Source organism: Gossypium hirsutum, chromosome A08 (assembly GCF_007990345.1).
Source record: "Gossypium hirsutum isolate 1008001.06 chromosome A08, Gossypium_hirsutum_v2.1, whole genome shotgun sequence".
NCBI classification, from domain to species: domain Eukaryota; kingdom Viridiplantae; phylum Streptophyta; class Magnoliopsida; order Malvales; family Malvaceae; genus Gossypium; species Gossypium hirsutum.
Window position 1 is genome coordinate 116930692 of NC_053431.1, and position 21763 is coordinate 116952454.

Genomic DNA, 21763 nt, shown 5'->3' on the forward strand with positions numbered 1-21763 from the left:
AATATTTTGTTTTCAATCCCTTAATAGGGATGATGACAGAAGAAGATCACAAAGATTATAAAATAAATATAAATTAATAACCCAATTCTCTCTTTTTCATCCTTTCAAAATAGATATTTATAGCAATAGTGATTCATATGAAATATAATATTTTCCTCATTCACAATTTCAATATAAGATCCATTATAAATATCTTTTAAAATCAATGGATTAACTATCACAAGATATTAATATATTAGCTCTTTTAGAGCTTTCGACTAATTCTATACTATCAAATATTGGAATAATATTTGTTTGTTTTAGCACCAAATAAGATAAATACTTTCTATCTATAATGATAGAATTTATTACTACATTCTCATATCCTTCCTTAAAAGAATATTAACAAAAACAAAATATTTAGGTGTACACCACATATATGGCCAATAATTTTTCATATCACATTGATAACATAAGTTATCTTTATCATTTGAAGAGTTATCTTAAGAACTCTCATTGTTTTCTTATTTATTACTATGTTCCCATTTTTAGTGGTTCATGGTTATATCTTTTATTTTCTTTATGTTTGCGTTCACTTCGAAGAATGCAACTAGTAGGACAAACTTTTAAACGTCTCCATTAATTCTTTATTTCATAATAACCATCGTAAACATGCGTGAATTTCAAATTAAAATCAATCTATTCATGTTGTCATGATTATTCTCCAATTATAATAAACATGATATAATAAATAAATCATAGTAAAATATACCTGAAGATCTAGTAGTTAAAAGCTCTAATGATTATCCATAATGCGCAGGCCTTAAATGAAGACTGAAATTGCAATAGCTCTAGAAGGCAATCGACAACAACTTGAACAATAAATTTGGAGTGACCTTATTATAAAATAAAAAAGAATCGCATTGATAACGTGTTATAAAATAAATATACAAAAAGTAAATAACAAAGAGAATGGGGGAGTAAAGAGAGTGCATATTTTATTAATCAATCGGAAATGATTACAGTATCTTATTAGAGTCTATTTTATTAAAAAATATATGATTTTAGATTAAATTCTAATAACGATTAGAATTTAAACCTAACAATTTCACATTAATGACCACAATTAAAATATAAAATGTAAAACGTGAGAAACTAGTTTAATCTAAAATCATATATTTGATTTTTATGAGGTGAAATTAAATGAGATTTAATTGGTTTCACAGTAGTATACATTTGTCGTTTTTTTAGCAATTCTTTAAAAGGCAACGCCATAATAAGTTGGAAGAAAATCTAAATTAGTGATTCAGTACAGGTCCCAACTTTTCTTGAAGCTGGTCGACTTTTTTATCTTTTTTTTTCCCATTATCAAACTCACCAAGATAGTCAAGGGTTGATGCAGAGCTTGAGAACAAGCAATTAAGATGGATCTCTTGAGTTGGTTAATGTACCTTGTTTCCTACGTGATCTTGTTTCAAGCCCTCCATGCAATCACAAGAAAATTGGGAAGAAGGGCCAAGCTTCCGCCTGGTCCACCAACAATTCCCATCTTCGGGAACCTCTTTCAGCTTGGTGATAATCCCCATAAGTCTCTTGCCAAACTTGCCTCGGTTCATGGGGACATCATGACTTTGAAACTTGGGCAAATAACTACTGTAGTTTTCTCGTCTGCAACGATGGCCAAAGAAATCCTCCAAAAGCATGATGCCGTATCTTGTAACCGAACCGTTCCTGATGCCATTCGTGCCCTTCGACACCACGAAGTCGGATTGCCTTGGATGCCTGCTTCAACCACATGGAGAAATCATAGGAAAATCTGCAATTTGCACATTTTTGCTAGTCATAGACTTGACGCTAACCAATACTTGAGGCGCACCAAAGTAGAACAACTCCTCGCTGATGTTCGTCATAGTTCCCGCATCGGAGAAGCTGTTGAGATACGCCAAGCTGCTTTTAAAACTACGCTTAGTTTTATGTCAAATACTATTTTCTCTATTGATTTATCCGACTCTTCTCAAACTTCTGAGGAGTTCCGAGAAATTGTGCAGGGTATCTTGGAAGAGTTAAGAAAACCCAACTTTGCTGATTATTTCCCTATTGCTAATCTTGACTTGCAGGGCAATAGGCGTCGAATGCAGGGATTTAAATAGCGGTCCGTTACCGAAATAGCGGCCGTTATATAGCGGTAACGGCACCGTCCGAAACCGTTACTGCCGAAACCCGCTATACCCGCAATACACAATAAGTAATGTAAAATTCACGACCGCGATACCCGCAGTGACCGCAATAGCGTCCGTTATGTCCGCGACCGCGACAAACGCGACGCGACCGAAAACGCGACCGCGACCGCAATTTAAATCCCTGGTCGAATGACAATTCATTTAAGAAAGATTATGGATCTTTTCGACAATTTGATCGATGAGCGGGTGGAGTTGAGAAGGATGAGTGATTATGTATCAACTAATGATTTATCGGATACTCTTCTCCAACTCAGTCAAGAAAACAACCAAGAGCTTGACAAAAATCAGATCAAACATTTGATTCTGGTTGCAACTTTATCTCCTTTCTTTTTTTTCCTATTGAAATTTTAAGTCCATAACTTGGTAAGAATTTATGAAACAGGTTTTATTTATAGCGGCAACTGAGACAACTACAAGTACAATAGAAGGGGCAATGGCAGAATTACTCCATAACCCCCAAGCTTTACTGGAAGCCCGGAGAGAACTTAAACAAATAATTGGCAAAGGGAACCTGGTGGAGGAATCCAATGTTACTTGTTTACCTTATTTGCAAGCAATTGTCAAGGAAACATTGAGGTTACATCCTCCAGCTCCTTTTTTAATCCCTCGAAAAGCTGAAGCAGATATTGAGGTTCATAACTTCGTGGTTCCAAAGGGCGCACAAGTGTTTATCAACGCATGGGTTATAGGTCGAGATCCCAATTTTTGGGAGGAGCCCGACTTGTTTCGACCAGAAAGGTTCATAAGATCAGAAATGGATGTTAAAGGAAATGACTTTGGACTGATTCCATTCGGAGGTGGGCGACGAATTTGCCCTGGATTGCCATTGGCCATGAGAATGTTGCACTCAATGTTGGGTACACTTATTCATTCATTTGATTGGGAACTTGAAGATGGAGTTGCACCCGAAAACTTAAACATGGATGAAAAGTTTCACTTTGTTTTACAGAAAGCTCAACCATTAAGATCTATCCCACATTCAATTTGATCCTGGTTTTTTCTGTTTGCTGATATTATCTCAAGTACTGGAAATGAATAAGCTTGGATTGTAAAACCTCCAATTGTCAATCAATAAGATCCTGAGAATCGATTATAATGTCTGCTACGGTCTTTTTCTTCATAAAGCTCAGTATCCCAGTTTTATTTTAACAACAATATCATGTTGATTATTTGTATCTATAACTACTGAAGACTTGATGACAAAGTTATTATCGAATTATTTTATATTATATTTCATGTTTTTCAAACATAGTGGGCAATGCTAGCATTCATCATCCACATAAAAAACCATGCGTACCTATTCACTACCATGTCATATGCGGGAGACAATATTGACATTTGAACTCAACAAAGGTTCATTTCGTCAACAACCATAATATCACTGCCACAATACATCTTCTATGTGTATATATATATATATGGATTAAACAGCTTTTTCCATTGTCATTGAAGCCTAGAGCTCATAAATTATGTTAACAAGAATCCTGGTACCAAGGATATAAGTACATATACCAACTTCGACAAATCCTTAGACCTTACTGGTGACAAAATCTTTGTCACTTGCTTCCCAGATGGTGGTACCGTCACATGCACATATCTTCTTGTAGTTTTCACCAACCCCAGCACTTCGGGCTATCACTGCAGCCGTCAGACCTGGATCCGATCTATCTTCAGTCTCATAAACAGCTATTGACCGCCCAATGAGATCAGCAACCCTGAGTTGCTGTTTGACACCAGTGTAAAAGGCTTCACCATTCTTATCCACATCTAGAGTTCCCAGGTCGCCAATTGGCTGTAATGCAAAGACAAGATTAAGGAATGAACAGCAAACATGATGGTATGAAAGAATGGATATCAAGATCCTGGCTTTTTATGATTAAATAAATATGTAGTTAACAAAAGAGAGAACATTCCATGTATATTAGAAAAACTCTACGTACTGGTAACTTAAATACATATCAAGATCCTGGCTTTTTATGATTAAATAAATATGTAGTTAACAAAAGAGAGAACATTCCATGTATATTAGAAAAACTCTACGTACTGGTAACTTAAATACTAGCATCAATTTTTTTACAGCAAAGAATAATCTCTCCACAATTTTGCTTTATTATATATATATATACTTTTTGTTTCTCAACAAAGAAGTCTGCAAGCAAGATTAAAAACACTTGGGTCTTTAAGCATATATTCAGTCATTACAGAACTCTAAAATTATGAACAGAACAAATTCGCTATCAAGTAAATCATTTGAAAAAATCTTAAGGCAGCAGTAAACCATGCCCTTCATTATAGTTGTGCCCTTCAGATAGCATTGAGATAGGTCCATCAACCAGTAAGTTGCATCTTTAACACAAGTGCTACTTTGAATCTCAAACTTGCACTTTATACTTACTAAATGAAATTAAACTGACATGCGCGCGAACTCACAGTTAGAAAATGAAATATAAAAATACACAGGCAAAGGGTCGCATGTGAGGTCACTTCATGATTTATGTGAAAAAGAAAAATATGAAATCCGGGATTGCAGAAGTTGGGAAAATAACCTGTTTAGCAGTTCCTTCATTTGATGGATTAAACACTTTCCCTGTACTTGCAGCACCTCTTGTCAGATCACCAAATTCATTAATTGACCAACCGTGTTTTCCAGGTGACAGACCACTAAAACTGGCTTCAATCCTAGCCAGTTCCATACTCACTTGAGCCAATCGAACCACACCAAAAATTTGTGGCCCTTTGAACTCAGCAACAGCTGCAGAAACTAAAAAGTCTGCAAAAGAAGGGCAAGGATAATAATTTGAGAAATTGCAGTTTCATTTGCTGAAATGGGGTGGAGAATTCCATTATATGAATAGCATGCTCAAAAATGTGCCCCAAGAAATCGACTCCCATCAATATATTTATGCTCTGTTTGGGAACATGCCTTTGAGAATTTGGATTTCATTTATCATATAAATGGTAAGAATGAAATGCATATCTTATGGACAAATTAGTTGAGATTCAATATAATATATATTTAAAAAGGCATAAAAACAAGGATTTGTCAACTCCAAAAATATTTTAAGAACTTCAAGTTCATTACCAAATAGACATCTAACAAATCCATGGATTTGAGAAATTATCATGAATGTTACATTTCTAAATAGTTTACTACTCAATTTACACTATTTTTGAAATCCACATCCAAATTCTAAAATCCTAGCTCCCAAACGCTACCTTAGAAAATTGGTACAATTTAAGCACATCATATAAATAACAATAGCAATTGACAGGACATTTCTAAAATTTCAAGGAGTTCCATCAACAAGCTAAATAGAGCATAAATTTTATCATTTTTTAGAACAGTTCAGCATCTTGTTTAGAATGTAGTAAACCATAGAACTGGTTGCTACATAAATTATGAAATTCCATGAGAAACTATGCCTTTCCTTTCTGTCTAGTACCAGCATGCATAAATGTGAGCAAACAACAAATATACAGGTTAATATCCCCAACATAAATACAAGGTAGATTTGACAAACCTTCTGGCACTCCTTGACCTATTAATCTAGCTTTTCGACCAGTCTGCTCCAATGCTTCATTCATGGTTTTCACAGGCGAATTACCAAGTATTCTCACCACTTGATTGCTCAAGTCAACTTCCACACTCTTGACTCCTTTGCATTTATGAACAGAAAATAGACACGAAATGAAAGAACGGCTAAAAAATATCCCTTCAAAGCCTAAAAAAGATTAGTAAATCACAAAATTATCACTATTGCCTTACCATCAACTGTTTGTAGCTTATTCTTGACCGCAGTAATACAACCTTCACATTTCATATCCACCATATACTCAGTCTGATACAACAATTAAAGACCCAACTTTTTAGCATGTCAACAAAATACAATAACCATCCACTTCATGTTCAAGTAAAAGAGGGAGTTGGGGGAGGGGGGGGGAACTCAATTTATAGGAGAATACTAAATGAAATAGATTAATCAAGATGTTAACTTACAAGAAGGTCAGGCAAGGACCCATTTTCCTGCAAATCCAAGATTGAAAGAAGCAGAATTTATTAAAGATAATAGTAATAGAGAAGAGCAAGATTTGATGAGAAAAGAACTGGGCAGTGCTCAAAATTGGGAATTTGATAAGAAACCTGAGATGGGTTGTGATGAGTAGAGGGAGAATCCATGTTAAGAGCAGTGGGAGAGGTCGCGAAGTTCCTTGTAAGGCCTAAGCGATTGGGTGGTGAAGAGAGGAAAGGGAGGCTTTTTGCGTTGGGGAAATGAGAAGAATTGCGAGAAGAGGAGAAGGAAGAAGAAGAAGAAGAAGAAGAGAAAACAAAGGCGGCAGGCAGAGCAGAGGCAGAGGCAGAGGCAGAGGCAGCGGCTATGGCAGTGGCAGTGGCAGGGGTCAGCGACCTTAAAAATGCCATAGCTTTTGTTTGGCAATTTTTTACTTTTTGATGGTTAGGTGAAGGTGCGGTTCGACGAGAGTCGCGAGTTGGCTCGCTTTCCAGATGCTTCTAATCTCAACTTGTAACTTGGAACTAATGCATAATAAATTTAAGGAGCTAATTCTGCACGCTGTAATATGAGATTTTACTTATTTTTATTATTAATAAAGGTATCTTCAAACAAATATCAACTAATCAGAGTGGCGCAGCGGAAGCGTGGTGGGCCCATAACCCACAGGTCCCAGGATCGAAACCTGGCTCTGATAGTTTTGAAATTATTTTTCATATTTGTTTTGGGCCAAGAGCAATTATTTTTTACTCAATATCCTAATTATAGTAATTAGATTGAAATTATGAATATAAAATTAAATAAAAAAATCTGCACATATTTTTCAATATAATTACTTGTTAAAAAATAAATTATTTTTATTATAGGGTGTGATAAAGAAAATATAAGATATGTTTATCAATCTTTAATAAAGTTCAATTGAATTGATACGTAAATAATAATATTTTCCTAAATATAATTTGTATTAAATTCAACCTATTTACGGTAAATCATTTGTAGAGCAAAATCATAATAGGTATAATTATAACCTGATAATAGGATAAAGATTGTTAATTACTTATGCAACTATGAGAGATTTTTATTTCATTGTAAATGTATACCTAATACCTCCCCATTTCTTTATTTATTAACATGATTTTTTATAACTTAATTAAAACTTAAAACTTTCAACTTTAAACTCCTACTCTTACTAATTTCTATCAATTTTTTTTATTTTAACATCTTTATTTTCTATAAATCAATCTCTCAACAATCTAATCAAAATTTCATGTTGTCAATTTTTTACAAATAATACTCAGTAGGGCTGAGATTTTTAAATAATAATAAAGATTACTTATTCTTTAACTTTTTTAAGTATAAGTATTAAATCTTAAATTTTGTTCAATTATAGAGACTAACAATAATTTTAACTTTTTTAAGGGATAAGTTGCTTGGTAAGGAATTCAACTAGTGTTTTTTTTTTCTTATCGCCATAGCACAATGGCGAATTTTGTTTTTGTTTTGCTTTATAATTTTATTTAATATTTCAATTTACTATTAAAATCATTTAAATTGTTTCATGAATTCAAAAATTAAATGTTGAAAAGTTAATTATTGAATTTTATAAATACTAAGTTTATATTATAAATTTGTTTGATAAGCCAAATCTCAAATCTCAAATTTTAAATTTTATTTTATTTTATTTTATTATTCTAAATTTTATTTTATTACTATAATATTTTATATTATTTTAATAAATTTAGATAAAATTTGAAAATAATAATTTGAATTTTTTTTACTTAAAAAGGGATAATTGATTTCATTTATAATTTTTTTTTTAGATAAAAGAACTTAAAACTTTTTAAATTTAACATTGTTTTGAAAAATTGTATGAAGGAAAATTTTATATGAGTTATTAACACATTTAAAGCTTTGTGCATTTAGAATCTTTACTTTTATTTTTAAGATTTTAATTTATATACTTTTGAATTTAAAAGATTAAAATTATTCTATTAAATTTATTGATGTGATTTTTTTAAAAAAAATTATTCACTTAATAATCATATAATCAATAAAATGACATTATAATAGACATGAATTTAATAGAAGAATTTTAATAATGTTGGCATCGATATTGGATTTGAGCAGGCTGAAGCAAGTTTCTTCTTGTAGTAAAAGTTAGTAAGAGTTATTCCCAATTCTAAACATTATATAAGAAAAATACTTAAAATGTCTAAATTCTGCACACAATTCCTGTACCTTCTAGATTTTTAAAATTTAGTCCCTCAAATTTTAATTCTAGAAACTTAATCTCTCTACTTGTTTGATTGAAAATTAAAATCCAATTGGTAACATTGTTATATTATCATATGACTTTTGTTAAATCTGAAAATGTGTTTTTATAAAAAAAAAATTGTACTTTGTTTTTTAAATCAACTATATCAACGTACCTAAAATTTAACAAAATCATCAATTGGACTTTAAATTTGAAATTAAAAGGACTATATTTTTAGAAATAAAAGAAAAGAAGTAAATTTCAAAGTCCAAAGAGTTAGGTCTGCCTAAGAATAGGACATAGATCATAAAACTAAGAAACTAAAAAAACACTAACATATATATTCAGTCAGAACTTGAATTAATCAAGAAAGAAACATAAAAATCAAAAATCAAACGAACTCTTGATTTCCTTTCTCATGATCCTCATTGCTCCTTGGTTCTGCATCAAATATTTAGAATATACTCTTCATGATCGTAGTTTGTATCCTACAAGTCAAGAAATTCATTGGTAATATTTGGCGATAATATACAGGCAAATATATATATCCCAATATATATCCCATGTCATAGTAAATATAAATGTTACCTTAGACATTGTCATCATGCTTCTTCCTCCTCACAACTCAATGTCCCATCCTTTGTCATAAGCGTGTTCATCATAGCAATTCGTCCCAAAAGACTAGGCAAAAATTTCCTTAAACACTTACGTAAAATGACCATTTTTTACATAATAAACAATCAAGTAAAACCACAAGTAAATACCAGTTTGACTTTGCTGAAGCAGTTCCCAATGTTCAAATGTATCTGTCATACACAAGGTCCGTCAACACTTTGTTTTCTAACTGGATACAGCAGCGGGGAATACCAAGTTCCCTATGAACCGACCTAGAGGAACTATCTATATAAGGATATGTATGCATATGGTAGTATACATACCGAGTAATTCAAAAATTAGGATTCTCCGTTCCTTCAATCAATATGAAGAGAAGAAGTACTAAACTGGTGCCAGAAATGGGTGCTATTTGTTTAGTTAATCTTGTTTTCATGTTTATTGTTCCTCTAGCAGTGGCTAGCAAAGAAAATGGGAAAAGCAGCTTGTCAACTTACATTGTTCACCTTAAGAAACCAAAGGGAGTCTTTGCACAAGCAGTAGATTTGGATGGTTGGTATCGATCATTCCTTCCGGTTACCATCCCCGGCCAGAGGACACGGATGGTTTTTTCGTATCGAAATGTGGTTACAGGATTTGCTGCAAAGCTAACAGCAGAGGAAGCAGAAGCAATGAAAAGAAAGGAAGGGATCAAATCTGTTTGGCCTGAGAAAGTATATTCTCTACATACAACACATAGTCCTGACTTCATGGGTTTGCAGCAAAGTCTTGGGTTTTGGAACCAATCAAATTATGGTAGGGGAGTCATAATTGGGGTTTTAGACACTGGAATAACCCCGGGTCACCCTTCATTCAGTGACGAAGGAATGCCGCCCCAACCAGCGAAATGGAAGGGGAAATGTGAGTTTGAAGGGGGATGCAATAACAAGCTGATTGGGGCAAGAAGTTTTGTAGAAGGTGAGGTTGGGCCACCGGCTGACGAGGAAGGTCATGGCACTCACACAGCAAGCACAGCTGGTGGCAATTTTGTGAAGGGTGCAAATGTTTTTGGCAATGCCAATGGCACAGCAAGTGGGATGGCACCTTTAGCTCACTTGGCAATGTACAAAGTATGTGGAGCGGGTTGTTCTGAAAGTGCAATATTGGCTGCAATGGACGCCGCTGTTGAGGATGGAGTGGATGTCCTCTCACTTTCATTAGGTGGTGGTTCAATTCCCTTCTATATGGACTCAATTGCCTTGGGTGCATTTACAGCAATTCAGAAGGGTGTATTTGTGAGCTGCTCAGCTGGAAACGAAGGTCCTTCCTATGGTACCTTATCAAATGAGGCTCCATGGATTCTTACAGTCGGAGCAAGCACCATTGACAGGAGCATAGCAGCTGTACCAAAGCTAGGGAATGGATTAACTTTTGATGGTGAATCCCTTTATCAGCCTAATGATTTCCCTTCAACTTTACTGCCTCTTGTATATTCAGGGGCAAATGGCAAGGCAGCATCGGCATTTTGCGCCCCGGGGTCATTGAAAGATGTTGATGTCAAAGGAAAAGTGGTTCTGTGTGAAAGAGGTGGCGATATAGGAAGAATTGACAAAGGCCAAGAAGTAAAAGACAATGGTGGCGCTGCCATGATCCTCATGAATGACAAACTTAATGGTTTCAGCACCATAGCTGATCCTCACGTACTTCCTGCAACCCATGTGGGTTACGAGACTGGTTTGAGCATCCAAAAGTATATAAACTCGACCATGAATGCAACAGCTACAATCATATTCAAAGGTACAGTACTAGGAAAGCAAACTGCTCCTGAAGTCACTTCTTTCTCCTCAAGAGGCCCAAGTTTGCAAAGCTTTGGGATCCTGAAACCAGATATAATTGGTCCTGGTGTAAGCATTCTAGCTGCATGGCCAGTTTCAGTAGAAAACAAAACAAATACAAACTCAACATTCAACATGATTTCTGGCACTTCAATGTCTTGTCCTCATCTCAGTGGCATTGCTGCTTTACTCAAAAGCTCTCATCCAGATTGGTCTCCAGCTGCTATAAAATCTGCGATCATGACTACAGCTAGCTTGGTTAACCTGGGAGGTAACCCCATTGTTGATGAAACAAACACTACTGCTGATATCTTCGCGACTGGTGCCGGCCATGTTAACCCATCTAAAGCAAACGACCCTGGCCTTATCTATGATATCCAACCTGATGATTATATCCCTTATTTATGTGGCTTGAATTACACTGACGAGGAGGTAGGAACAATTGTGCAACAAACGGTGAACTGTTCCAGTGAATCAATAATAGCTGAAGCTGAGCTAAACTATCCCTCATTTTCTATATTATTGGCGGAATCTGGTGGTTCTCAGACATATACGAGAACGGTGATGAATGTTGGACCAGCAAGCTCATCCTATACCTATGAAGTGTTTGTCCCAGCAGGGGTGGATGTTAGTGTAAAACCGGAAGAGATTGTTTTCACAGACGTGAACCAAAAGCAAACCTACTCGGTTACATTTAGCAGGCAAAAGAATATCTCCTTGCCATTTTCCCAAGGACTTTTAAAGTGGGTTTCTGCTCAACATGATGTTAACACCCCAATTGTTGCCATATTTGAATAAGCAATAGTTCCAGCAGCCCCCATGCAAGGCCAACTTTTCATGCAAAAAACTTGTTACTGGTATTTATTATTCCTAGTTCACAAATTACAATAGTCTCTCTTTTATATGTTTTTCCTTCAATAAATGTTAAAAGTGAAACAAAATCCTAGTTTGCTTTCATCCACTCGTGATTTCGTGTTTCAAGTTCCAAGTTTTTTTCTCATGTTATTGGTTTTGAGTTCATACGCCATTCTTGCAATTGCTATTTATGAATAGGGATTGAAGTTATATTGCAAGTTGAGATTATATAGGGAAATTGAATGAACTGGCTTGGACCATTTCAGCCAAAACACCATGGATTTCAAGCCACGTCTGTTCGCACCATATGCATGAATATTATTATATTATCAGCAACTGGCTCAAATATAGAAAACAAAGGAGTCTTTGAAAGGACTCAGTCATGGTAGTGAAGAATTTTAAGAGAAAAAATGTAGAGGCAAGAATATAAAACAAGGATCGTTCATTATTCCGTTGTACCCCTAAATCAACGCTCAAATAAATAAAACACTCAAAGGCGGCATCTCAGTTGCCGGTTAAACTATTACTGGATAAATACAAACTAATGGGGTGAATATAATAGTCCAACACTGGATGTCAACATATATTGAGACTCACATGAGAAACCGGCCATCTTTCTCCCTCTTGATTTGTATATATAGGCAGAGTAAGGAAGCTTCGGAAACACACAAAAAAAAACTAAATATTCTTATAACTTGCTAGAGAAGAGCCATTTCCCATCCAAGATGGATATGAGTTACTTCATCTGTTTCATTTTCCTGTTCAACTTTCATTCCTTGATTGTTCGAGGAAGTAAATTTTCTTCTGCAAAAGAGATTGAAAAGAATAAGTTGCAGACTTACATTGTCCGAGTTGAGCAGCCTGATGTAGGAGTTCTTGGACAATCAGACAATCTGGATGTAGAAAGCTGGCACAAATCTTTTCTTCCATTGCATACTGCAAGCTCAGATACGCAGCCAAGGATGGTTTATTCGTACAAAATGGTCATCAGCGGCTTTGCAGCTAGACTGACAGAGGAGGAAGTGCAAGCCATGGGAACAAAAAAGGGGTTTATCTCAGCACATCCTCAAAGGATACTGCGTAAACAGACAACACACACTCCTCGTTTCTTGGGGCTGCAACAGGAACTGGGAATTTGGAAAGAATCAAATTTTGGAAAAGGTGTGATAATTGGCGTGCTGGATGGTGGAGTTTTGCTTGACCATCCTTCATTCAGTGATGAAGGAATGCCACCTCCACCGGAAAAATGGAAAGGAAAATGTGAATTTACAGCCTGCAACAACAAAATAATTGGCGGAAGGTCCTTCAATATTGATGGAAATATGACCAAGGGAAAGGTGGTTGAACCACCTAATGATGAAGATGGACATGGGACTCACACAGCTAGCACTGCTGCAGGTCGGTTTGTAAACTATGCTGATGTGCTGGGAAATGCCAAGGGTATGGCCGCAGGGATGGCACCACTTGCTCACCTGGCAATTTATAAAGTATGCTTCGGAGAAGACTGTGCAGAGAGCAACATACTAGCTGCATTGGATGCCGCTATTGAGGAAGGTGTCGATGTGCTTTCACTTTCTCTCGGGGAAGAAGCCGTTCCCTTTTTCCAGGACAGCATAGCCATAGGCGGATTTGCAGCAATGAAGAATGGAATATTTGTTAGTTGCTCAGCTGGAAATTCTGGCCCTTCCAACACCACATTGTCAAATGAAGCCCCATGGCTTCTCACAGTGGGAGCAAGCACCATAGATCGAAAAATTGTAGCCACGGCAAAGCTTGGAAATGGAGAAGAATTTGATGGAGAATCCGTTTTCCAACCCAATGACTTTCCTTCCAAGCTGTTGCAACTTGTTTATGCCGGCATGAATGGTAAACAAGAGTCTGCATTGTGCGGCGAGGGAACATTGAAAGGTATAGATGTCAAAGGCAAGGTGGTTTTATGTGAAAGAGGTGGTGGAATAGCAAGAATTGCTAAAGGACTGGAAGTGAAAAATGCTGGTGGTGCTGCTATGATTCTTATGAATCAAGAAACCGATGGCTTCAGTGTTTCAGCCGATGTTCATGTTCTTCCAGCAACCCATGTAAGCTATGCTGCTGGGTTGAAGATAAAAGCTTATTTAAATTCAACAGCAGCACCTACAGCGACAATCTTATTTAGAGGAACCGTCTTAAGAGACCTGTCATCTCCCTCTGTTGCTTCCTTTTCGTCAAGAGGCCCCAGCCTGGCGAGCCCTGGCATCCTGAAACCGGACATTATAGGCCCTGGCGTGAATATTCTGGCAGCATGGCCATTTCCTCTTGACAATAACATGAACTCAAAATCCACTTTCAATATAATGTCTGGCACATCAATGTCATGCCCTCATCTCAGTGGCATTGCAGCCTTACTCAAGAGCTCTCATCCTACTTGGTCACCAGCTGCCATTAAATCTGCTATGATGACTTCTACTGACCTATTCAATACCGGAGGCAAACTCATTGTTGATGAAACACTTCAACCTGCCGATATGTTTGCTACTGGTGCTGGCCATGTTAATCCGTCCAGGGCAGATAAACCAGGATTGATTTATGATATCCAACCAGATGATTATATTCCATATCTTTGCGGTTTGGGCTACAAAGATGAGGAAGTTGGTATAATTGCACATAGATCAGTCAAGTGCTCAGAAAAACCAAGTATACCGGAAGGAGAGCTAAACTATCCTTCATTTTCCATCAAACTCGGACCATCTCAGACATACACAAGGACTGTGACAAATGTTGGTGAGGCAAATTCAGCCTATGAAGTTAACGTTTGGGCCCCAAAAGGGATTGATGTGATTGTGAAGCCTAGTACACTATACTTCACAGAGATAAACCAGAAGGCAACTTACTCGGTAACATTTACTCGAGTTGATTCAACTTATAAAACAGGTGAATACACTCAAGGGTTCATCAAATGGGTGTCTGCTAAATACTCTGTTAGGAGCCCAATCGCAGTAATGTTTGAGTAAGACATAAAAGCAAGCAATCAAATGTATTCTCATAGAAATCTACAGCTACTACAAGATGCTATTGCAGTCTTGTAATATCTTAATATTTCTCTATTTTTATTCAACAGGTTCTTCCGTTTGCAAAACAAGCAAATTAAGTCCATACCAAGTGAAAAGTAGATGTGGCCCCTCACTTTATTCCTAATGGTTATAAAACAATAAAATTATCAAATAGAACTGGCCAACATGAACTTATAACAGTTGATGAAGAAGATTTTGAAGGATAAGTGGGCATTAAGTTGAAGTTTTTCTTTCTGGATTCATATTTTAATCGTCAACTACTGCAAATTTATCCTAAATATTCCGAACTTAATCCCAAGAGCAAATATTTTAATAACCAAATTTCTCATACCAAACATACTATGAAGAAATACACCTACATCTTAATCCTGGAAATCACATGATTTCAACTAACAACGCCATCAAGCATTCTTACTCTTCAAATTCTTGTACTAGTTTTCTTGCCAATCCCATCTGACTATCTAAAACTCTTTAACCATTTATACATAATCCATCGATCAAAGTTCTATACTCGTAAAAAGTAAAATTTTAAATTCACTTGTTAGTTTGACTTCACTTTGTTTTAAAACTTTTCATAATTTTATTTCTTTTTTAACTAAAAAAAAAAATTCTATTTTTCGTAAAAGCTTATATATGTTTTTTCTTCAACTTTCCATGTTAATCTAACCAAAAAAATCAAAACCATCTCAACCGTTTATTATTTCTATATGTTCTTTCTTCAAATTTCTTTTTAAATACACACTCAATAAATGCTTTCAACTTATATCCTAACATGAATATAAAAAAAAATAATCCTTTAAAAAAAGTTTTCAAACACATGAAAATCTTGAAATTCACATGAAACACATACCAAAGTTCGAGTTCAAATAGCATAGTAACAGAGAATATCATGAAAATAAAAAGGATTATAAATCAAATTCGAATTTTGGAATTAATAAATATAGTGTTATAGCATAAGTCAAAACTCAGGTTCTTGTTCTTCCCATAATAGAAAAAGGGTAATGCAGCTATTCTTTATCTATTAGGTGTGTGTGAGAGAGAGGGAGAATGTTAAAAGTTGGGGCATGACATTGCCATTGATTTCTATACAAATTTGCAAGTTGCCCCTTGTAAAAATACTACAATCAGTTCATAGAATAGAGTACATAAATGTGTACAACATGACAAAATTATGTGTCTAAATTGTATCTCAATTCTCAAGTATCAGATTCAATTAACAATTTTTACTTACACTTAATAACCACCTTGAGGTCAATTTGAGCTCCACCAGATGATAATGGACGGGAAAAAAAAAAACCACGATCTCTCAAGCACTGGAGCTAGAAACAATCTAGGACAAGTTATGTGTCCTCTTACGAGAATGGCGCCGGTCGGTTACCAAACTTGTGTTTCTACAAATGCATGAAGCTAAGCAAGTAAAGAAAAAATCAAATTGAAATATTCAGTACTAAATTTGAATTACTCACGAATCATCTCCATGCTTTCCACTTGTTGACTCTTGCACTGTCGGAGATGGTATCATCACCTGCCAAAGATACATTACTATATTAAAAACATGAGGTTCAGCATGTATGTCAAAGCTTGTGCCACACTACTAGACCAAGCTACGGTGTATAACAAGTCAAATTTCCTAACTCCCGTGGGGCAGATAAAACTAAGTTCATCCATTCATTCAGTTTATTTCCTTTATTATTGTTACTTCCCTGGTCATGGGAGTAAGTTCAGCATTAAAAAAAAACTTAAAAACCAATCAGAGAAACATGCACAGATATTCATTCGCTGCTCCTAGCGCAATAAAGGGTCAGGCCAAAGGCCAGACTTGGATGAAAGAATTTCTATGAGTACACATTTTCTTTTCGTACAGAGATGAGCTACTTGTCTGCCTGCTAGTGTTTCATAACTCTAAGACAATCAGCCAAACTATCCCAAATAGGACCCCGGACATCTTGGCAGATGCAATTAGCCGGTGGTAGCATGTCATAAAAATAAGCAACTTCTATTAAATTATTTACACAATTAATTGACCAGGAAACTGATACAGTACTGCATTGCATTGACAGATACAGGTAGCAGATATAGTATACAAATAACCAGTCAGAGTTATTAATAGAAAGTACACTGACAGGGCGGCATAGTTGTTTGCTTGTTCTGCCATGAGCTTCTAGGTACTCTTCATATGTCTGCAACCAAAATAAGGAGTAAGACATTAAAGGAAAAAAAGAAGAAGAAAAGGTTAAGATATAACCGAGCAAGACTATTCTGAGAGAGAAAGAAGGGGGGGTTCTTTTGGTGATAAAGCAGAAACTGCGGCGCTTCATCTGCAGATTGGTCATGCATCGGCCAAAAGTTTAATAAAGTGTGCCAATCTTTATGTCCACAGTTGATCAAGGAAAAACAACGCATTGAGCACATGAAACATGTGGCAGGATTCACTGCGCTGAATTCTTTGTAAAGGAAGAGAAGTGGAAAGTTAGGGTGACAGGGCTCTCGGTAAATACTAACCTGAGAAATCTAGCTTCTCTGATTAATCACATTATATATGACGACAAGGAACATATCCGCTTAGCAAAAGAGCATATAAATTAAACTTCAACAGAATATAAAATAGAGCTTAGACAGGTTCCCAATACCATTTCAAGGAAATCATCCTCAGTCAAGGTACTAGCAAGTGGGCTTTCTGCACATAAACACCAAGCATCAAATTGAGTAGACATATCATGGTTTATTTGTAGATTGGTGAGATTTCTGTTGATGCGAGAATTTTTCATACTTGCAACCTTTGATGCTCCCATACTGGTAGGAAAATACTCAGTGGCCAAAGTATGCGGATGTGTTAAATGGAATCTATTTGGGTCCGCCTGATGCTGATAGAGGAAGGGATTGTAAGGCATAGGTGTACCAGGCCAAGGCACATGCAGCGGAGGCACACTATAATCTTGATCTCCTAAAGAATATGGATGTTCTAGGCAAGGCCTCTTTGAAGCTAGATCATCCCTGGTATAACTAATCCAGCATGAGTTCACAAAATTCAACAACGCTCATGATTTTAATAGAACATGCAGCTTGGAGATACCTTTTCAGCAAAACATCCACATCATTACTCATATCAAGGAGCTCACAAAGAGCTTCCCCTATATCTAGAGGTAATTCCTAAAAAGAAAACATGAATAAAAATATTACCGTGAAGGAGAGGGATGCTTAGTTATAAGAAGAAGAAGAAGAAGAAATAATTGTGAATATAAAGGAAACCTGGCAGTCCCTGCTGATTTTGACAGGTTTGTAGTCATTCAATGGGTTCTTAAGGTGTAGAGTCTTTTGGAAAGGCAGGTGATTCAAGCAGAGCCATTTGACCTTAAAACTGCGGCCCCAAGGATTACCTTTACCACTTCCTTGGCTCCAAACATTATCTCGCCTCCATCCAACAGAAGACATCATTTGGGCATAACCTTGGAAGAAACCACTCATGTTGACACTAAATATTAAAATAACACAACCAGAATTCTGCAATACAAGAAAATCCGCCAGAATAAAATATCTAGACATAAATAATTGCATAAGACTAAAATAAGAGGGATTTTACATGAAAAGCATCTTCTAGAATTGGTTCATTCATGACTTGAGTAGCCCAAATTCCTTTGTCAATTGATAGTTGAATATTTTGGTGGTTCAAACTCTTAATGATGAAATATCTTGTATTACACAATTTGCCCCTTTTCTCTGCCACATGAGAATGCTCTAGGTCTTGTGCCTTAAAGAGATAGCCATCCTCATTCTCTGACATAAACCAGATTCATACAATGAATAAAACTTGAAAATACAAATTAACAGAGGCTGTTACCATGTAATTGATTCTGTACGGTTCAAGAACATGAAAATCATTAAAAGCACAAACCTGCACTTTAGTACATATCTTAACTCACTTCATCACTTTATCATAGTGTGTGAATATATGCATGTACATATATTAGAAAGAGAACTCAATGCCGATGTCAGCAAAAACTAGATGGACTGTAACAAAACTTGGCCACTGGAACCAACTCACCAAAAATTAAAGAAGAAAAAGATTAAATAGTTTCTAAACTCTATTGACAATGTATACTTTCCTAAATACTGTATCACAAAGTAAAGTGAAAAGATTTCAACAAAGCTGGATCTCTATGCTGCTTGTTTTCTGTTTAACGTCTTATCTTTACACAACCATTAGCCAATCAAATGAGAAAATGGGATCACTTCTTATGGATTCACATGCAAGAAAATATAGTTATGATCATACAGCCATGATAGAACCAATAATGCAAATAAAGGAGGCTACAACTCGTACACATATTCAAAACCTGATAAACAATAACTGCTCTCATTATTTATAGCATAATAGGACTTCAAAATTATGTGTCCCAAAGTGCGATATGTAGGTTCTGAGCAAGTTAAAGAGAGAGGGAGATCATAAAACTTCTTTTTCTAGTCTTAAAATAATTCTAGGCCTACAACCAATGAACTAAAATCATGTTCAACATAAGATGTAAACATATACATGGAAAGATGAATTTCAGATCAATTAAAGGTAGAAACATATAATGATGTCTTAAACAAGAAGAAGCCATAATTTTACCTAAATCATCTGAATTTCCCATGTCATTTTTCCATTCAGTCACCGATGAATCAACTACAGATGCATTTTCTCTTGCAGTATCAGAAGACATATCCTTATTCACCTCCAATCACAATGCAGATTAATGAAAAAGAAATCAAGCCAGACTCTGCGGAAAGACAATGCAACTGTATTTGAAAAATATATATATATTTAGCAATCCAATTCAAAAAAAAAAAACAGTGTTCAGTATCCAGAATCTCTACCATCAGCAGCAGTAACCGGATATGGACTATGGGCAGAAGGAAAGAAGTATTAAATGTAAAAGAAAATACAACTTTTCTAGGCTAAACATGAACTATTACTTCAAGTTACCTTATAGCAAAATTAGACATGGAGAATACCCAAAAAAAAAAATCATACAGAAAAGCAATTTAGAAAATAAATAAAGAAAAAAGTAGGATATAGTTACAGTAATAACTAATAAGTAAATACAGTTTCTTTTTGTTAATCCCATTAAAAGAATTTTCAAGGAGAATGTTTGGAAATGTATTTTGCATCACAAGTCTATTCTATTCTATTCGTCCATTTAATTTTTTAGTATACCATTAAGGCCGAACGCATAACAAATAAATTCTCATGAATAAATAAAAGAATTAATACTAAGATAAATTATAGCCAATTCCTTATATTCATAGGCGAAATGAATTTTGTAAAGTTAATATTCAACATTAGGGAAATTTCAGAAAACAATTCAAAACTAATTATGTAAAGGAATTCCTCCCATTTTCCTTCTACTATTGTTTCTCAGCAACCAAGCAGAAGGTAAAGCGAAAAAATATTAAGAGAAAAGAAAGAAGTGAAAGCGAGTACCTGTTTAAGAGGGAAAACCAAACAGAAAGCAAAACAGGAGTGTTGAAATTGAAGCTGAAGTTGAAGTGGAAGTGGAAGTGGAGGTACCAAGTGATTGGCTATGTATTAGTGTCTTGGCCTTGCCTGTAGTAAATGAACCCTAACTTTTGTTTCCCTTTTTTGTTTTTGTTTTTTTTTTTTTCGATTTTCATTTCTTGGAATTGAACCTTCCAAATTATACGCCGAGTATAGGTAACTTTACCTCTTTATTTTTTCCCATTTGCGGGTCTTGAGATTGGCGATCCAGCAGCTGCTTTATGTTGGTTTCGGCTGAAGGTGGACAGATCGGAGAATGTTGCGTGTGTTCGTGAATCACAGACAATGCGAATCTGTTGATATCTTTTTGGAATTGATTTAATCAATTTTAATATGAGAAAATTGATTTAATTGATTTTAGTTAAGAAAATCGATTTAAAATCAATTTTGATTCGGTCGATTATTTTGATTAACTGATCTTGAGTAGATCGGGTTTATATGGTTAGATATTTATTTTATATTATAAAATAAGTCTACTTATTTGATCGATTTAATTACAGGATTTAAAAATTAATAACAGATTAAACCAAGATCAAAACCGATCAAACCTCTCCATCTTACTAAACCGAAACAAAAAAAAAATTAGATTAAACCCAAAAATTGCTCTCCCTTATCGCTATTTTTTATATTTCAAAATTCAAGTTTCATTGTTAACACTATTATTCTTCTTGTTAAATTTATTAGTATGACATTTTAAAATAAAAAAAATACTTAGTAGTAATATAATTGAAAATTGTTGTAATTAGACTTATCCATAACTTCGGCTACAACCCAGTTCCTAAGCCCAAGCCTTTTTTCTACCCAACCCAACCAAAAAGCTTATTTCACTGTTTAAAAAATAATGAGTGAATTCGAGCCAAGTTGACTCACAACATACAAAATTTTGTCTAAGTCCAGCCCAAGTTAGCTCACCTAATTCATGGACAAGTTTAATTGTAATGAACCGAAATTTAATAAAATAATTTTAATATATTAACGGTTAAATTTAAATTTGAAAATCTACCAAATGAAAAAATTAAAATTTTCAAAATAAAAATAAAAAATTAAATTTTAAATTTATGAAGAATAAATGTACTTATTACATATTTTAGTATTAAATTAAGGGTAAATTACACCAACAGTCACTCAACTTTAGGGTAGCTAACAAAATAGTAACCTAAGTTTCATTTAAGTCACTCAACTTTTGAAAAAAAACAAAACAGTGGCTAACGGTTACTAATTAAAATTTCCCGTTAGTATTTTAACGGGACCGCTGATAGGGCAAGTTAACTAATAATGTGGCCAGTTAACTTGTCACGTTAGATGTTCACAATGAAAACCCCCCCAATTTAAGAAGAAATTGAAAAAAAAAACCTTAATAACATAAGAGGAGGAGGAGGAGAAGAAGAGTGTAAAAAAAAATCTTTTTTTGTT

General features: G+C 35.0%; 5 protein-coding genes across 21 annotated transcripts; 3 read left to right on the forward strand and 2 right to left on the reverse strand.

Annotated features, from left to right (window-relative positions):
• Positions 1–1265: 1265 nt before the first annotated feature.
• Positions 1266–3319, forward strand: LOC107926974 (geraniol 8-hydroxylase). The gene is made up of 3 exons (XM_016857924.2): positions 1266–2106; positions 2344–2525; positions 2602–3319. Exons 1-3 carry the CDS (start codon positions 1404–1406, stop codon positions 3205–3207), a joined length of 1491 nt encoding a protein of 496 aa, XP_016713413.1. The 5' UTR covers positions 1266–1403; the 3' UTR covers positions 3208–3319.
• Positions 3320–3550: 231 nt separating this feature from the next.
• Positions 3551–6793, reverse strand: LOC107926973 (copper chaperone for superoxide dismutase, chloroplastic/cytosolic). Its single transcript, XM_016857923.2, has 6 exons — positions 6361–6793; positions 6217–6243; positions 5986–6058; positions 5741–5875; positions 4766–4989; positions 3551–4011 (listed from the first exon to the last, which is right to left on the reverse strand). The coding sequence occupies exons 1-6, from the start codon at positions 6637–6639 to the stop codon at positions 3748–3750; spliced, it is 1002 nt and encodes a 333-aa protein (XP_016713412.1). The 5' UTR covers positions 6640–6793; the 3' UTR covers positions 3551–3747.
• Positions 6794–9345: 2552 nt separating this feature from the next.
• On the forward strand, positions 9346–11777 carry LOC107926971 (subtilisin-like protease). The gene has a single exon (XM_016857911.2). It carries the CDS (start codon positions 9464–9466, stop codon positions 11705–11707), a length of 2244 nt encoding a protein of 747 aa, XP_016713400.2. The 5' UTR covers positions 9346–9463; the 3' UTR covers positions 11708–11777.
• A 414-nt stretch (positions 11778–12191) lies between these two features.
• LOC107926972 (YTH domain-containing protein 1) lies at positions 12192–20756 on the reverse strand. Of its 17 annotated transcripts, XR_005899840.1 has the most exons (12): positions 20276–20730; positions 19424–19590; positions 18395–18588; positions 18064–18315; positions 17888–17964; positions 17585–17808; positions 17445–17491; positions 16938–16994; positions 16281–16339; positions 16046–16205; positions 13144–14375; positions 12192–13037 (listed from the first exon to the last, which is right to left on the reverse strand). XR_005899840.1 is itself a non-coding variant. In XM_016857920.2 (10 exons), the coding sequence occupies exons 2-10, from the start codon at positions 19512–19514 to the stop codon at positions 16145–16147; spliced, it is 1068 nt and encodes a 355-aa protein (XP_016713409.2). In that variant the 5' UTR covers positions 19515–19571; positions 20276–20756; the 3' UTR covers positions 15863–16144. The 17 variants fall into 17 exon arrangements, 14 of the variants coding, with proteins under 14 accessions (XP_016713409.2, XP_040930820.1, XP_016713407.2 ...); XR_005899839.1 differs by having other exon boundaries at positions 16932–16994; positions 17445–17817; positions 19424–19571; positions 20276–20742; XR_001692353.2 differs by having other exon boundaries at positions 12247–14375; positions 16932–16994; positions 17445–17817; positions 19424–19571; positions 20276–20742.
• LOC107926970 (subtilisin-like protease 4) lies at positions 12490–15167 on the forward strand. The gene has a single exon (XM_041074881.1). It carries the CDS (start codon positions 12490–12492, stop codon positions 14752–14754), a length of 2265 nt encoding a protein of 754 aa, XP_040930815.1. The 3' UTR covers positions 14755–15167.
• Positions 20757–21763: the final 1007 nt, after the last annotated feature.

Excerpts from the sequence above, each read along its gene's own strand:
- LOC107926974 (XM_016857924.2), top strand. The coding sequence starts at position 1,404 with ATGGATCTCTTGAGTTGGTTAATGTACCTTGTTTCCTACGTGATCTTG. Across the intron at positions 2,107-2,343 it reads TGACTTGCAGGGCAATAGGC|GTCGAATGACAATTCATTTA; the intron begins GTCGAATGCAGG and ends TTTAAATCCCTG. Across the intron at positions 2,526-2,601 it reads AGATCAAACATTTGATTCTG|GTTTTATTTATAGCGGCAAC; the intron begins GTTGCAACTTTA and ends TTTATGAAACAG.
- LOC107926973 (XM_016857923.2), bottom strand. The coding sequence starts at position 6,639 with ATGGCATTTTTAAGGTCGCTGACCCCTGCCACTGCCACTGCCATAGCC. Across the intron at positions 6,244-6,360 it reads CTCATCACAACCCATCTCAG|GAAAATGGGTCCTTGCCTGA; the intron begins GTTTCTTATCAA and ends TTGGATTTGCAG. Across the intron at positions 4,012-4,765 it reads ATGAAGGAACTGCTAAACAG|CCAATTGGCGACCTGGGAAC; the intron begins GTTATTTTCCCA and ends TTTGCATTACAG.
- LOC107926971 (XM_016857911.2), top strand. The coding sequence starts at position 9,464 with ATGAAGAGAAGAAGTACTAAACTGGTGCCAGAAATGGGTGCTATTTGT.
- LOC107926970 (XM_041074881.1), top strand. The coding sequence starts at position 12,490 with ATGGATATGAGTTACTTCATCTGTTTCATTTTCCTGTTCAACTTTCAT.
- LOC107926972 (XM_016857914.2), bottom strand. The coding sequence starts at position 19,514 with ATGTCTTCTGATACTGCAAGAGAAAATGCATCTGTAGTTGATTCATCG. Across the intron at positions 17,965-18,063 it reads AAATCAGCAGGGACTGCCAG|GAATTACCTCTAGATATAGG; the intron begins GTTTCCTTTATA and ends TTTTCTTTTTAG. Across the intron at positions 17,818-17,887 it reads GTGGATGTTTTGCTGAAAAG|TTATACCAGGGATGATCTAG; the intron begins GTATCTCCAAGC and ends ATGCTGGATTAG.